Genomic DNA, 17,746 nt, shown 5'->3' with positions numbered 1-17,746 from the left:
CAATTATGGCAGCTCAAGTTGGTCTGGCCTCCTGAGGACTATGACTTGGACTGGTTGATATTTAGTTGACAGAAAGACAAAAAATAGCCGTAATTATCTGAATTTGGCAGATTGGGGAGTGTGGATAGGAGCACAGTGTGAAAAAAACCCTGAATAAACGGCATGCAGCTTTGCAGTTTTCCTAAGGGGAGGAGTGAGCTTGTAACTTGGCTCCTGCTGATCCTGGAATGGCAGGCAGATTGGAGAGTACTAGTGTTTTGCACTCTTAGAACTACACACATTATCCTGACACTCACTGTGCATAAGAAAATATGTCTAAGCTACTTCAGGACTAAGGTTTACTTTGTAATATCTAAGGTGTGTAACAAATTCTAGTGCCAGGTGACAATATGCATTCCAAATTTTGACACAAACAAGTCTCTAGCTTTGAGGTACATCCTAAAGTTAGCATGCTAAAATATTCACAATGACAATGTCCTGTTGATATTTAGTGCATAATGTTAACCATTGTCACTATCTAACATGATGTTGTTGGCTTCATCATTCTGTCAAAGTATTAAAGGCGTAGATTGTGCACAATTGGCACCTATTGTACTTTTGTGTTTTTCTCAGGGCATCAAGTTGTTCATATACTTTATTCTTCCAAGCTGTGTTTTTTTTCTTTGTTTTTTCAGACTCGTAGAGGAGCCCCCTGTCCACTGTCACTCTCAAGCTGAGATGAATCAGATCTTTCAGTATGACATTACAGGAGTTGATGTGGAACACGTCCCAGTCAGCTTGGCTTTATTTGCAGCTTTATAATCTACAGGGTGTTTCACAATATCCAGTTCACCTGCTTTTGCTGTACAGTATTTTATACAAGAATCCATTTAATATATAAGTGACCTTAAAGAATATGACAAATGTTTGGTGCTTCAGTATACATAAATATAAGATATATCTTTAACCTACTTTAGTGTGTGTAATTAAACTTTTTATAATCATGCTAAACTGCTGATTATTGTCATGCAAGAGTTTTGCATGTACATTATAATGCAACCACATGCAGAGTTATTAAAACCAAAGCAGAGATTTACTGAGTGCTGAATTTCAATTCCAATGAATTTCAGGTTGAAAAAATAATTAATTGTTTCATTTTTCTTTTGAAAAAAAGTGAAAACGGGTCTCACAGACCCGAACACCATACAAGGGTTAAATGATTTTTCCTTGGAATTAACAACTTAAAAGAAGCGGTGAACAAAAAGACTTAAAAGAAAAAGATAAATGGGCCGGAGTTCAGAAAAAATACAGCTTTTCTGTTATGCAACAACAAAAAAGGTTTTTACTATGGATTATAGCCGTTGTGCTGAACAATTCTGATGAAATATTTATTTAATTACTGTGTTTGAAGTGACTACCTTTGAATTTTGGACAGTGATGAACAATTTTTTTTTTTTAAAAAGTTGTTTATAGATTAATGGAAAGCATCATTAGTTTCAGCCCTATAATCGCCCAAAGTAAGATGTAAAATGGAAAACCTGAGTCATTTATCTGCCTCCTGTCTTCTTCTTGTTTATTTGCTGAGGGGCAGCATTAGCAGACTGAGTATCATGTAAGGTAGATGAGTGTTTGTGATTACTCTGGAGGGGAGTTCAATATATGGATTTGCTTATCTCCTCTCTGCATCCAAAGGGGGCACGTCCATGTTTCCTGCTCTGGGTGGTAACACCAACAACAGGCTATCTGAAAGAACAAAAAACTGAAGCAGCTGGTAGATGTAGAGAAAGTGTTTTGTTTCTCTAAAGATGGGATATTTCCTATACTTGTTAAGTATTTTTTTCCAAAACTGCCTTTATCTGGATGGAATAATCATTTTGTGTAAGAGATAAAGCTATGACAAAGATCATTTTCCAACAATATTCCAGTGGATGCAGCTAATGTATTTGTGGAACTTTGTGCTTTGTAGTTTTAGAGAACCTTTTCAGAGTTAAGCCTATTAATGTTTTTAGTTATTCTTTAATAGTATACCTTCTAAGATGCTATCCATATGGCATCATGATCTCATCACTCTGTTTGTGTGCAATGTAGTCTGTTCAGATTAATCATTAATTCATCTGATTAATTAATTATTAGTTAATCATTCACTTTTTTGGTTTTTGTTGGGAGAAAGCAATTGTTAAGACATTAAAGCCTTGAACCTGCAAAGCCCAAGCGGTGTCACTGTGAGAATAGCACAGGTATACTCAGTGGATTCACAATGTCATGCCTCCTGCATTCACTAGTGAGTACAGTATTTCCAGTAGTGACAACAGAATTATTACCTATTTTGCGCATCATTTGAAAACTGTCAAGTGTGAACAATGTCCTGACTTGATTGCCCCAACATCGTTTGGAGTTTCCCATCATACTGAGTCTACAGTTTTGACATCATCGCACGAATCATCAGTCCTCTTCTGCTTATCTGGTTCAGGGTTGCAAGGGTGCTGGAGCCTATGTTAGCTGCCACTGGGCAGCGCATAGCTTAGACAGGTCGCCCTAATTCACTAGAAGTCAGCCAAAATGCACGTCTTTGGACTGCAGGAGGAAACCAGCATTTCCGGAGAGAAACTGCACAGGAAGAACATGCTAACTCCACACAGGCAGATGGACTTAAACCCAGGAACTTCTGGGTTACACTGGGTTACCTAGAACCAGGTAACACTGGTGACCACCAAACCACTGTGCTGCTGTGCCACCCACATCATCACACTTTGCTTAATTTAATTATATAAGGTTTGGGACAGTTTAGAGGTTACACCTTTCAAACTTTTTCTATTATTGCGTATCCTCAGACTTTTTTTTTATTTTTACTTGTTTTGTGTCTGAATCTATATCATGTCTTGTTTTGCCTTATTTTAACCACCAATCCTAGCTCCTGTCTTTTTCTTCCTGTCTGTCTTGAACCCAGCCTTGAGCCTATCCCCAAGCAATCATTTCTGTAATACCTTACCATGAAGAAAAAGGCTGTTATGCGAGTATAGAAAATTAGATCTGAAGTGGAACTTCACTTTAGCACAAGACTGAATTATCTTCATTTGAGCACAGTCAGCTTCAGCCGGCAACACACTGTCAGCTATTACAACCTACTGCAGCTACACCTCACAGTAAAAGTCCCTGAAGTTATTCTTCAGGGAGTGATAAATAAGTTGTGAGATCAGCAGCCTCCAGTTAGATGAAAAAGTATCAGCGTGAAAGCCCCCGTGTGCATCTCTTAGGTCGTATCCTAAGAGACTGCGCATACCAGCTAGCTCCTGTGTTCACTGAGATATTCAACATCTCTTTATCTCAGTCGGTGATCCCCACATGCTTCAAAGAGTCCATCATTGTTCCTGTCCCGAAGAAACCCCACCCTGCTTCTCTCAATGACTATCGCCCTGTAGCCCTCACCTCAGTAGTGATGAAGTGCTTTGAACGCCTGGTCAGAGACTTCATCATTTCTTCACTACCAGACACACTGGACCCACTACAGTTCGCTTACCGTCCAAATCGTTCCACAGACGATGCCATCTCTCATCTCCTCCACACATCACTCACTCACTTGGACACTAGAAGGGGGAATTATGTTAAAATGCATTTAACACCATAATTCCCTCCACACTCACCACCAAGCTGGAGCATCTGGGACTCAGCTCATCTATGTGTCAGTGGATCTCCAACTTCCTAACTGGCAGACCACAGGCAGTAAGGATGGGCGGACATGTCTCAGCCTCCACCACTCTCAGCACTGGAGCCCCCCAGGGGTGTGTTCTGAGCCCCCTGCTGTACTCTTTGTACACATATGACTGTGTGGCCACTACCAGCTCCACCACCATCATCAAGTTTGCTGACGACACCGTCGTGGTGGGCCTGATCTCTGATAACAACGAGACGGCCTACCTGAAGGAGATTAGGAATCTGGAGAACTGGTGCCAGAGGAACAACCTCCTTCTAAACGTCAGTAAGACAAAGGAGCTGATAGTGGACTTCAGCACTAAGCAGGAGAGGAACTACCAGACCCCCGTCATCAACGAGTGCCCAGTGGAGAGAGTGGACAGCTTCAAATACCTCGGAGTTCACATCACGCAGGACCTGTCATGGTCCTGTCACATCAACACCGTGGTGAAAAAGGCCCGACAGCGTCTCTACCACCTCAGACGCTTGAGAGACTTACAACTGCCCTCCAAGGTGCTCAGGAACTTTTACTCGTGCACCATAGAGAGCATCCTGGCGGGAAACATCTTAACCTGGTTCGGGAACAGCACCATGCAGGACAGACGAGCTCTACAGAGGGTTGTGCGGTCAGCTGAGCGCACCATCCGCTCCGAGCTCCCTGACCTGCACTCAATCTACAGCAGGCGGTGCTGGACCAAGGCCAGGAAGATCGTGAAGGACCTCAGCCATCCCAACAACAGACTGTTCTCTCTGTTGAGGTCAGGAAAGCGATTCCGCTCCCTGAAGACCAACACAGAGAGACTGAGGAGGAGCTTCTTCCCGCAGGCGATACGGTCTCTCAATCACACCACCACACAGTACTGACCCACACATATGGTTCTTACACACACACTGGACTTTCTGGACTTTGGTTTTGCACAACACTGGTCACTATATTCTTCATTTCCGGTTAATACTTGTACAGCTGCTGTTATTGTGTATATATTTATTTATATTTAGATTCCTTCATACATTCTTATATAGTTCTATATTGTGTATTGTGTATTTTGTTGTACAGTTATTTTATTTTCAACTTTAATTTATATATTTATCTTTATCTTATTCTTCCCAGTTAAATTTACCCTTCATTCTAATTTGTGTTGTACAATTATTTCATTTTTAACCTTAATTTATATTTTATTCCTTCCTAGTTAAATTTACCCTTTTTAATTTTTCATATTTATTTCCTTTCTTATTCATAGCCTTTTCCTTTTTTGTTTTCTTTAGGTCACGAGCAGTTGTCCAAGCATTTCACTACATATCGTACTGTGTATGACTGTGTACGTGACAAATAAAAATTTGAATTTGAATTTGAATTCCCTGCTGGAAGGAAGAAAAAAAACTTTTGGGAAACTCATTTCTGCTGCATCTTGATCGCTTACGGATTTCATTTCTAAAGTGACTTATGTAACAAACAGAATTTCTTTGTGCAGCTTTGGTCGAAACACACACAAATCAGCTGGTGTTGCTCATCAGTGAATTTCTCATGAATTATAAAACACATGCAGCCATTTAGTTGGTTTGTTCACAAATCAAAAACAATCACTCAGAGACTAAAATGGGGAAGGTCTGCACACAGGTGAACTACAATTTAATCATCGGAGAATTCAGTCATTAAATTGTTTATTGTGTAGCCCTTTTCCATTTTGTCACATGCAGTGACTGAATATTTTGTCTTTGGTGTGAGCACACTCAGTCTTTTTTCCTGTCATTACTCTGGTGCTGCCAAATTTAGATGCCTCATCAGAGTCAAAAGGAAGACCTAATTCTAAAGCACGCACCTGCCTTCTGCTCTCTAACAATGACAGCATCTGGTGTGTCAGCCATGAAGCAGGAAGTACATCACAGTTAATAGCTTTCTAATGAAAGGAAAAACCTGAGATTGATTATATATAGACGGTATAATGTAATTATAAAGACATTCTCATATACTCCCCAGATAAAGACCTTGGAGCCATAATTCAGCCAGGTATAAGGCATCGTTGATTTACTGTGAGTTCACAGCTAATCTTCTGCTCAACATCAGTGGCTGCACTTCATTCATAAAAAGTATGCAAATGTTGCAGTGTCCTTAATTAAAAAGCCTTAGGCAGAATCAAAGCAGGGCCATTTTTCTCATGTTCAAGTAATGAAATATTTTCAGACATCATCATGTGCATGTACAACTTTGCTGCTATCGGTTGCAATGGCGATAGTGTGAGTGAAAAGCAAACTATAAATCTTAGTCAATGTTATGCCATTCATGATTGACAGTTCCTCCATCCCATGCATCCATCTATCCATCTATCTATCTATCTATCTATCTATCTATCTATCTATCTATCTATCTATCTATCTATCTATCTATCTATCTATCTATCTATCTATCTATCTATCTATCTATCTATCTATCTATCTATGTACAAACAAAATTCAGTTATTCATTTTTTTCAAGTAAGGTGCATATTTTATCTCTTTATAATTAAAACAACTTGGTGATCAACACAGTTAAATAAAAGTACCACAGGCACTCGGTGAGGGCCTTATACAATGTGAGAGATTTTTTTTATATTTAAAACAATGATTAAAAACAAATAAAAGTAAACACTAAAGTTAGTTAAAAACAGTAAATGTAAGATTGACATTGTGTAAGAGAAGAGATAAGTGGAGATTGAATGAACAAATAAGATATAAACTATAAATCAAAGAAAAACATTGGGATCTTAACCTGACAGGTGTGCTCACCTGTCATAAAATGAAAGTGTTCATACCTGTCTAGTATAATTAGCATCTCCACAACAGGAAGTACATTATATTGAAAAACTGGATTGGATATGAGCAGAACCAGTCTTTGTAATGACATTATTGTACCGGTTTGTACCGTTCGTTTTGGCCCCCGGGCCACATGTTTGACACCCTGGCTTTAAAGCGAAATAACTGTTCCATGAGAAAATAATTCATCTGCAGTTGTTATTCCGCTTTTATATTGAACCACCTGTTTGTACACAATGAAGAGCGACCAAAGGTTGAAAACTACAAATCCCAAAAAGCTTTGCGCCACTCATTAGCGTGTGTTCTGCATGCAGTGGGGAGAAATGTAGAGTGTTAGGAGGCGGAGAGTCAGTCTGCTCACTGTGGAGCTGTGTAGGGGCAGCAGGAGGAGCCGACACCGACAGAAAGGAGCGATTCAAAGAAAGACGTGAACGTTGCTCAAATGCACAAAATTGGGCTTTGAATTACGCCGGGAGCAACGGTCGTGTGGTTTATTCGGAGCCTTTGGTTTGGACAGAAAGGGTGTAGACTACGGACACGGCAATCCCCTTTACCCCCCCTAAAACAGCGAGAGGAATCGGAAAGAGGTGAGAGGAAAACCGTTTGGGACTGTGAGACATTTAAAACTAGCGAAGACAGAGAAACGCTCCACAATTGGCTCAATTGAAGTTGAAGGAACAGTTCTGGTGGGCTGTAGGAACATGACCGTCTTCAGTTAGCCTTTATATGATTTTTTCCTTCTTAATAAATGCAGTTGTTCGCCGGTCTAGTCATTTTTTAAAAGCCCCCATAGGTGTAAATTGTATCCCATTAGAAATGGGTGAGGTTTGTCTGCTATACAAAAGACTTGCGCTTCCTTTCCAGTCAGCTGAAGTGAATTTATGTCGTTTTCTCTGATGGATGTATTTTTTTGTTTGTTTTTTTGGTCGCCTTCCGTCTTAAGACAGCTAAGGTTTGATGTATTGAACACTTATTTGGAAGGCTTTGTGTTGACGGCGGGGAGCGCCTTAGAAAAACAGAAATGTGGAAATGCATAGCAGCCCGTGTAAACCCTTGTTATTTGGCAGTGTTACAAAGTAACCAGCAAGACTACGTGTGTGCGCGCGCACGTGTGCGTGTAAGCCTCTGGGTGTGTGTAAGCGTGTGATTTCTTGGCTGGGGAGACTGGGGAATATTTGCATTTGGTCCAGTATAGAAACAACAGCGATGATGAACAACTAAATAGGAAGATGGTTAAAGTGCAGCTGACCACCAAAGTGCCAGAATCTTCTCGGTGAGAGCTTCAATGGGCCTTTTTGCCCTCTAAAGTTTAATCATTGCTGCAAAACCTTAGAAAAAAGCGGTTATGTTACATTTACGCCCATGTTAACGACCTTTGTACGTGCAGGAAAGGGGGTCCTGTTACTTGGACTTTATTCCCCCTCACAGTTCAGGACGGATGTGGACTGTTTGGGATTTAAAGCCACATAGGAAGGAAGAGGGGATCAGTGGATAGACTAGAGAAACTGGACGAACCCCTGCCAAGAATTTAGTTGCAGGGCAGGCAGGCAGTGATGTGGGATGTGGAGGATGAAAGCACCGAAAAACCAGCTTGCCCACCTCTTGTAGCTCACTAAATAGAGTTCACTCTTCTTTGTAGGCTGGAAAATATCTGTAAAAGTACTGTGCATGATGATAAATGGTGTCAAACTGCTTCAGCTTATATGGAGACTCTTTAGGGCAGTAGATGTGTAAATAAATTACGCACTTGTGTTTTCCACTGCCTGCTTCTAGGAGAGTAAACTATGTCTCATCAACTGCTTACTTGACTAATTAGGACATATTGATGATTTTTTTTAAATTTGTGTCTTCTCATTTTGTTTCTGTTTTCCAGGGAAGGAGGCAGGCTTAGTGTGTTATTGGAGAAAGCCATTCAGCACTGGCAGTCTATTCCATGTTAATGTAATGGAAACACCCTTTTGGTCGGTGGCATCTGAAATGCATCAGTGGAAATATATCAGTAACTTCCATGGCTAATTCTATCAAGCAGCGGTGGCTTGAGTTTGCCAGTGGATGCACTCAAGAGCCGAGTGCCCTGCCATGCCCAGCGCCATGCTAAGGCAACACATTCATAATAACAAGGAGCACTTAGTTCAACCAGTGGGGAAGCTATGGAAAAAGTTGGTGGAAAATCTATGGTTTAAACCTCAATTTTAAACTTCCTTTTTTCAGTTTGACCTACATTTTCTCTAACGCTTCATAGCTCAGTTGCTTTTCCTGCCATCCACAGCGACTCTGCTTTTTTCTCTACTTTTCACCCAGCTTGCCTTCACTCTCGCTGCTTCTTAAAACCAAGGACATCTAAAGTGCATCCTTCTTTTGCACCTGACAAAATGGATGTTCGAATTTAAAGCCAGCCTTTGTTGGAGATGAAAATGTGAAGGGGCGTAATGAAGGGAACCTGAAGAGGAGGAATAGGTGGAACAGCAGCACTAGATCAAAATGGCCCAAACCAGTTTGCTGAAAGGGAAGCGCTTTTACTGCCGGGAGTGGGTATTCCATAAGATCCAGCATTGCCTCCAGGAGAAAACCAACAACCTCAGTGGAGTAATCAGCACTCCCAGTAAACAGCCCCCGTTGGCACCTGGTGGTAGTGCGTCCAACCCTGGCACCCTCACAGCAGGATCTGCAAAGTCGGGTAGCTCCTGGGGTGTGTTGCTGGTGGGAGGGCCAGGGAGTGGGAAAACTGCACTGTGTACAGAGCTGTTATGGCCCACATCAGCCCAGGGAACCCACCGCGGTCTACACCAGCAAAGCCTGGCTTTCCACTTCTGCCGGGCAGATGACTCGGACACGCTGTGCGTCGGCGGTTTCATCCGAGGTCTGGTGGCTCAGATTTGCCGCAGCGGCCTACTGCCAGGATATGAGGAAAAGGTGCGCGATCCGGCTGTGCAGAACACTTTGCAGCCTGGAGAGTGCGAGAGGAACCCCACAGAGGCTTTCAAGAGGTAAAGACACACACACTCACACAGTTAAAGTATGACTGCAAGCAGATGATTTCACAGATTAGCACCTCTTTATAGTGAGACGGATAACTAATCCATGTCGACAGGACCTCATTCTTTGCTTAATCAATTAGTCAACATTGATAATAAAAGCAAATTTTGCAGCTTGCCCAATGTGACTATTATCTGTTTTTGTCAGCTTTTATCTCATTGTTAAATACTGGATGATTAGACATGTACACCACCATCCTGTTTTTCAGTCTCTATCAGTTTTTTCCTGTTGATTCATTAAAAAAAATAAACTGATGCAGTTATATATTTTACTGAAACAGCTACCTATTGCAGCACTGCACAAAATTACCTGAATTATGATTCCTTTTTGGAAAATATAAATCTGCCTATTAAGTGTTTCTTCATATCTTCTTGCAACTTTAAGTTTAAAAAAAAAAGAAATGGTTAAAAAAACGGTGTTTCAGGTAGTAACGGAAATCTAGGAATTTGGTTTGACTAGAAATGTAAAGTGCAGTCAGCCCATCCCCCCCAAACCTACCCTCTCCACCTCCTGACCCTGATGCACCTCCCCCCGTTTATTTTTTTTTTCCCTGCACACACTCATGACATAGCTCCGCCCCAGTAGCCTCTCCAGTTATTTCTTGTCATGGTTTTGTCTGTCCCCCCCGTGCGACATGCTGGGTGGGACTGTCCCTGCTTGGCTTCGGATTCAGGAAAGGTCAGATATTTTTAAGTTGTAGCTTAGCTCACGAGGTGAGAGACTCATGAGAAAGAAGCTTTGAAGTAGCACTGACTCACTGACCTGGGTGAACTGAACTGTGATTGTTAGGTTCACCTGGGTCAGTCCAACACTGTGCAAGATGATGAAGTGCACATGTAAGGCTGAAGTACAGTAGGCTTGTGGGATTCGAGCACCCTGCCCGGACATGTAATACGATCAAGATGGACTGTTATTGCAGACGGGGGCTTTAAACGGAGCTGCGTGTGTGCGTTACTTGCACGACTTGTCTACACAGTATAGGTCAGGCCGTCTATGCAACACAGGCTGGAATGCAGCACTGTACACACACGCTCACGTTTCTCATCTGGCCATCTGGTGATGCTTATTGTACCATCTCAGCATCACACACAGGAAGAAAAGTAGGTCAAATGTTCAGTAAGGTAAATCATTTTTCAATTACTCACCAGAGTCAACCTAACCCACTTTTTTTTTTTTTTTTTTTTTAAACCCACTCATTCCTAAGGGAATGCTTGTCTTGTCATCGTCTTGTAATCACAAGGCTTCCACCAATGATTCAGACTTCAGTTTGCCCCTCTGAGGTAAAACACAGGTTATCATAGAAACATTGAAAAATAGACTGAACCCAACAGGGACAGATTTTTCACTTCAGCTCTGCTCTGTGTCACTCTGAATGTTGAGGGCCTTTTGCGGACACTTCACTGAACCCAGCCTCGTTAAGCAAATATTCTGTAACACTCGAGACCTCAGGCTTTAAATCTGCAGACAACAAAGGCACAAGGCTTATTATCTCTGACTGTTGTGTTCGTCAGCCACATAAACAGTTGAGTAAATGCCTTATCGCCATCTCAGGTGTAAAAGCATCCCAGGCGCTGTTGTACACAAAAATCTGAACAGATCCCCTGCTGATCGAGATGCTATCTGGATTCAGGAAGTCAAGATTGCATCTGGCAGTGGCATTTAGAAAAGTACAAAACAAAGAAGGACGTGGAACAGTGTTATTCTATGAGTAGTAATTTACATCAGGACTAACGTTTACACAGGGATTCACATCTTGTTTTGATTCAACTACCTTTGGGTTCACATTTATTGCAATAAAAGTCACACAAGTTTCATTTAGTTAAGGGTCTTGTTTAACACGTTTTTTTTTTTTTTTTTTTTTTTTTTTGAGGAGCTGTTGACCCCCTCCTCCTCCTCCCCTGCCTTCCAGCTGTGATTTTAAACATTACCTAGTGAGTGAGTGCAAGAGGCCCTGCAAAATTCTTTGGCCTAGTCAAAGACAAACAAGTCAGTTTTGGTAGTAATCACCAGCACTGTGTTAATACAATGGGTTTACATGGGTTTACGTCCACTTACTTCCACTCCGATACCACAACTAACCAAAATTTGGACATTTTAATAAATCCCTGCACATTTTTATGTTTTAATCCTTAATTTCAGTGTTTTATTGCTGACAGGTTACAAACAGATGTAGCATGAGCAGTGACTTTAATAATAAGAAGCAAATGTACTATTTAAATGAAGAATATCTTCAAAGTAGAGTTAATTTTTAAGTATCACTAGAACAATCTTGCATTTTAAGATGGGTCCTGTGGACATGATGATTAAATTAACAATAAATGGCAATCAAGTGAATAAACAGAATTAAAGCAAGTTCTTAAAATTTACCTGATTATCTACTCATTGATTCATTGATTGGATACTTATCTGTCGGTCCAGTATCTCTGTTAAAGGACAGATCAGTTCAGTTTTGATGTTAGTTCATGTTTACTAGATCAGATGTCAGCAGTGCATCCGTAAACCTGCGTGTGGAGCACGGAGAGTGCTAATGACGAAAGGTCAGGACTTTGGAGGCATTTCACGCTGGCACACAACAAGTTTTGTTCATTTCTTTGCAGTTGTTTGTAACTTTACCGATTCAACAGCAAACGGTGATTCGACGATGACGGAAAAGAGCAGTCGATGGAGGTTTTCCTTGTTTCCCCCGCTCTTAAGTCCAATTTGCTCAATCGGATGAATTTCCATCTTAACTCATTCACTGCCATTGACGTCTATAGACGTCAATTGAAAAACTTACGTTGACTGCCATTGACGTCTATAGACGTCAATTACGTTTTTCAATGGGAGGGGCTAGAATACGTATGTACATTTTATTTTTTCATATATTTGTAAATAAATTGTTTTGATAAAACATAACCTTTCTCAGTGTTATTTCTGTTTTATAGAAGTGAAAAACTATTTTATATGTTAGAGGTGTCACAAAGCAAGAAATATTAGTGTCAAAGGCACTTTTCTGCTTGAAATGTATTTTTCACAAAAAGCACGTTTTCTCCCTTTTTTGGTCAAAACAGGCATTTTTGGTGGAACCCACCTCTCTTCTACAGCTGATTACTAAAGAATGGAAAATGGTAGAAACAAGCTTTTTTTTTTTGGATGAAAGAAGAGAGTCTGTTCTTCATTTTGGTAGGTTCAGCGTTTATATGATCATAACACACAGTTTTCTGTGGCTCTTCAAAAATGAGTAAAAATGCTCAAAAACCCTGGCAGTGGGGAGTTACCTGATTTGAAAATGGCTGGCAGTGAATGAGTTAACCTGTCTGTCAACTGCTCTGTAAAGTTTGCAAAGGAGCAAGTGGTGAAACAGAGAGCAGTGGAGGCAATACAGGAAAGAGGCACAGAAAAGCAATAATTCAGAAATCTACATGGGAATTTATGCTTTCAAGTTTCTCAAATCCTGTTTTTTTTTATTTTTAATTTTTTGTATGTTGGATAGACAAAAACATCTGAAATGCTTTTTCTGAGTTTTTTTGGCCTAAAATAATAGAAAGGAAATAATCCGAAGGTCAGTAAAAAAAAGAAAAATCTGTGGCCTTAATCGTAACATTAACAAAAAAATCCTTTAATAGATTATTATCATGACTTTAGTTCTTTTAGCCAGACTTTCTATAAAGTCTTTAATTCATGCCTGCATCAAAAGGCAGTTTCACCTTTTAATTTGCCCTTTGTGTGCTTCAAGTCTGCCAGTGCCAGCGTGTGTCTTGTTCAGACAATAAACTTCATAAAATAAACTTTGGTACATTCACTGCTTGCCGTCAGAGCTATCTAAAGGCTTTGACACTTGAGTTGCAGTGTATCATCAAAGATTCGACTTCCAGACAAAGCCAAAGCACATTCCTCTGTCTTTATCGCTTCTTCTGTAGTCTGTGTCTTAGCGCTATCAAAGGCCACTGCCATGTTTTGACTGGAGTCCTCCCGTTTGAATCAGTTTGTGATTTTTAAACAACCAGTCAGCCTCCTGTCATCCAACATGCGTCACTTTCTCCCTTCAGGACAAAAGAGCTGGCTTCGAATAGGTGGAATTAACTCAGTCGCGTTGGTCAAATGACAGGCAACAGTTGCTTTTTTTTTTTTTTTTTTTTTTTTTTTCCCTGATGGGACAAAGCAGGCTTTTAGTGTAGGTGTGACTTATATGTGGATCTGTTGTAAGGCTATTATCCAGTAAGCAGGAGTTAAGTTTGAATTGCAGCTGGATGAGTTTCTATTTTTATAGAAAGGGCACAGACTTCAGAAATGATGAATGACTGTGGCTTTAACTGGTGAAAAAGATTTGAACTTTCTTGGCAATGTTTTATTCCCTGAAGAATTGTCTGTGGAAGAAATTGATGATGCAGTTTTGAGATTTTCCTAAAAGATGGTTAGAAATGTTGATTTTCTGGCAGCTTCATCAGACGGTTCTTTGTAAAAGATTTTGCTTGTTGCTTTGTTCCAAACAACTGTTGATACTCTGGAAAAATAGTCACATCAGTCAAAGCTAAAGAAAAATTAGATCAGCTGTTCTTGCCTCCGGTGAGATCATGAATATTGTTAAACCTTTTTTTTCCCTAGTCATTTTTTTTAGACAGTATTGCAACAATGGGATTTCCTTTTTAAGCATCTTGACATGTGACCGATTATGCCAGAGAGATAAATGTAGTGACGTTTGCGAAGGCCTCTGATCTGATTGTTACCTAAACAAGAGAAAGCTTTAAATAATATAAAATTAACGTAAAACTGTGACCTCACCCATATTGGCTGCCCGAGTCTGAAGTAAAACTAACCAAGCGGGAGCTCTGCGGTGTTTTTTTTCTCTTTGTGTTGACTTTTTGACTGTTACACGTTGGGCGGCCGTGCTTATTGGGGTTAAGGGACCTTAAACGAAAGCAGCTCGCTGGCTTTCATGTGGTGCACGGCTGTGGAAAACTCGCTGCAGATTAGGCCCACATTTTAGAAACCAAAAAAAGACTCCCAGTGTGACGCATCAGCTCCAGTAGAGCAGATGAGGAGAAATGGCAGCACTGGTGTGGCTGCACCGATGACTCAGCAATCTAATGCCAACGTCTGTCTCCACACCACCGGCTATGTGTGTACTTTTTGTTAGAACTTATTTGTTTGTGGATATGTCTGCCTACATGCTGCATGTGGATATACAAAACTGATTCATGTAATTGTTACCCTCACACACTCACAGTCAGCATTGCTGCAAGTTTATACTCATTCATGAAGTGGAGCTCCTTTCTGATTGTTCATTTAGTCTACAGAATATTGGATAATTGTGGAAAATGTAAATCATGTTTGTAGAACCCAAGATTAAATCTCCATATGATCTCACAGTCTAAATAAAAGTCTCTAATTTATTAGGGCTTGGAACAGAGGAAAACAGCAAATCCTAGCTTTTTTCAAAGCTAGACTTGCTGAATGTTTGCCTGACATATTACTTAAATGGTTAAAGCCCCTGAAAACTTGATGAAAACTTGATGAGTCAGTTACAATTTGAAACTTTCAAATTAAATACAAGCAAACTTCTAAGACTTTCTAGTGTTTGAATGGTTTAAAGAAAAGGGTTAAAAACAAACTGGACAAGTCTTCTGTGGCTCATCCGGATTGTGTGGGTGTGTTTTAAACCCGTTTGATTGATAATGGTCTGGAAACCTAAGCAAACAATCCCACAACTGTCATCGCATTTTGCTGCAGAACCCTGATTGGTAGAGATGAATATGAGATCACCTTTTTCCACCAGAGTTCCACCCACTTGAATTCTAAGGAGCTTGGAAGAAAAGTGTCTGGACTTCTTTAAGTCTCCTTGAAGATGTTTCACCTCTCATCCGAGAAGCTTCTTCAGTTCTAAGAGCAGTTGGTGGAGAGTCCCAGTTTTTAAGCCCTACCACATGTGGGACCACCACATGTCCCAGTGGATACTGGACTACCTCACAGAACGTCCACAGTATGTGAGGACACAGGGCTGTGTCTCTGACATGCTGGTCTGCAGTACTGGGGCCCCACAGGGAACTGTGCTGGCACCGTTCCTCTTCACCCTCTACACTGCACACTTCTCCATCAACTCCCCACGCTGCCACCTACAGAAGTTCTCTGACGACTCTGCCATAGTCTGCCTCATCACAGGTGAGGACGACTCAGAGTACAGACAGTGGACTCTGGACTTTGTTGACTGGTATCAGCAGAACCACCTGCTGATCAACGCCGGGAAAACCAAGGAGTTGGTGGTGGACCTCTGGAGACGCAGACCCACCACACTGACACTGGTGAACATCCAGGGAGTGGACATTGAGATAGTGGACTCTTATAGGTACCTGGGTGTTCACCTGAATAATAAACTGGACTGGAGCCACAACACTGATGCTCTTTACAGGAAGGGTCAGAGCAGACTCCACATGCTGAGGCGGCTAAGGTCATTTGGAGTACAGGGAGCGCTTTTAAAGACCTTCTATGACTCTTTGGTGGCATCTGTCATTTTTTTACAGTGTTGTATGTTGGAGCAGCGGTTTATCGGCAGCTGAGAGGAAGAGGTTGGATAAACTCATCAGGAAGGCCAGCTCTGTTCTGGGATGCACCCTGGACCCAGTGCAGGTGGTGGGAGACAGATGGACTCTGGCCAAAATAACATCTCTGATGGACAGAGTCTCCCACCCCATGCATGTAAATGTTGCTGAACTGCAGAGCTGCTTCAGTGACAGACTGCTGCATCCTCGATGCATGAAGGAGTGTTTCCGCAGGTCCTTCCTCCCTGCAGCTGTCAGACTGTACAATCAGAACTGCTCCCAACAAACATAGATGTTTACATCTGTGCTGAAACTGCAATAAGTTAATTAACCGATTCGGACTACAACCTGGTTTACCTCTTATCTGTAGTTATCTTTATTTAATTTAATAACTGTACAGTACTCTCTGTATATAGTAACCATTGTCCTTAATGTAAATATGTAAGAAAAATTGTGTATCTTTCTGTTCTGTGTCCTGTGTACTGTTTGTTTGTATATGTGTCTTTTTGGCTGCTGTTACAACCAAATTTCCCCTTGTGGGACAATTAAAGGATTATTCTATTCTATTGAAGTGTATTCGAGAAACTTAAAGAAGTCCAGATGCTTGTCTTTCCAAGCTCCTTAGCTTACGATGACCTTGACGGACACCCACTTTCAACCCATCGAAACAACTAAGGACCAAAAACAAAGACAAATTTTGCTCATTGGAGCACTTCTCGGGGGCTTTAATCGAATATTGAGATTATTTTTAGAAAGCAGAAAGCTTCAGCATCACTCTGCTGCCCTTTGTTACCAGAAATCTGTGAATCCAGGTAAAACCTCTGCTTGAAGGTTTACCTGTCAGTGCTGAAATCCTTCCCATTGTGTGTATTTGTGTGCTTAAGCTGCATGGACCCAGCTGTGGGTCTGTGTACATCTGTGTGTGAAGAGAGCAGGAGCACAGCAGAGTACTGGATGAGGACAAGAGGGAGGGGAGGGGGGCCCAAAAAGGATAAAATTTCAGATTCCTTTGACGGTATTGGATAGCTGGCCAGGAATGCACACCTCGTCTGGGTTGGGAAGAGCTCGGGGGGATTTGGAATAGTTATGGTATGAGGAGGTATGCATGGTGGCAATGAAAGAAGTGTGTTTACACTTTGTCAAATCATTAAAGAGCATCATTATATAGATGCATAACGTTGAATGAGGAGATCCCGTTTTATTATAATTTACCAAGAAATTGGTCCATTTTGAACAACTACAATTGGAATTACTTTGGGTAATAAGTTGACTATAATACTCTCACACAGTGAACAGTGTAGTCATTGTGTGTGATCAGTCTCGTGAGATGCTTTCAAATAAAAAAATAAAAGTCATAAGACTCACATTTTAGTTAATCTAATCTTTATCGCTTTAGCAATGGTCTATTAAGAAGATTCTTTTCGGACTTGCCTTTGAAAGCTGTAGCTGTTTTTGCATGAAAGCAACTTGGATCTCTTTTCATATGCTTCTCACTTCCCCCTGACCAAGCAGTCTCCAACACACCATTTCTCGGTCAAGCAGGAGGCATTTGTCTGCTGAGGGATTCAGCGCAGAATTGATCGTGCAAATCCATTAAGAAGAGATCAGATTCTTGCATTGTCCAGCAGGTTTAAAGAACCGCTGAAGAGAACACTTTTCAAATACTTACAGGGCTTTTCTAAAATGATTTTTGTTTTGTTACTTTTGTGTTATGTCAGATAATCTGCCTTCAAGGT

The 17,746-nt window shown here is 41.0% G+C and overlaps 1 protein-coding gene across 1 annotated transcript in view; it reads left to right on the top strand.

Moving 5' to 3' along the window:
* The first annotated feature begins 6,798 nt into the window (after window positions 1–6,798).
* The window catches only part of ankrd50 (ankyrin repeat domain 50), a 41,971-nt gene continuing 31,023 nt past the window's right edge, over window positions 6,799–17,746 (top strand). Inside the window, exons 1-2 of the mRNA XM_085416831.1 lie at window positions 6,799–7,046; window positions 8,333–9,446. Of these exons, the coding sequence (XP_085272957.1) occupies window positions 8,941–9,446 (506 nt within the window). The 5' untranslated portion in view covers window positions 6,799–7,046; window positions 8,333–8,940. The remainder of the gene's footprint in view (window positions 7,047–8,332; window positions 9,447–17,746) is intronic.

This window comes from Rhamphochromis longiceps, linkage group LG2 (genome assembly GCF_057381845.1).
Source record: "Rhamphochromis longiceps isolate RC_006_pf linkage group LG2, R_longiceps_female_GT1.1, whole genome shotgun sequence".
In the NCBI taxonomy this organism is placed as follows: domain Eukaryota; kingdom Metazoa; phylum Chordata; class Actinopteri; order Cichliformes; family Cichlidae; genus Rhamphochromis; species Rhamphochromis longiceps.
This window is presented reverse-complemented; position numbering and strand designations above follow the sequence as displayed.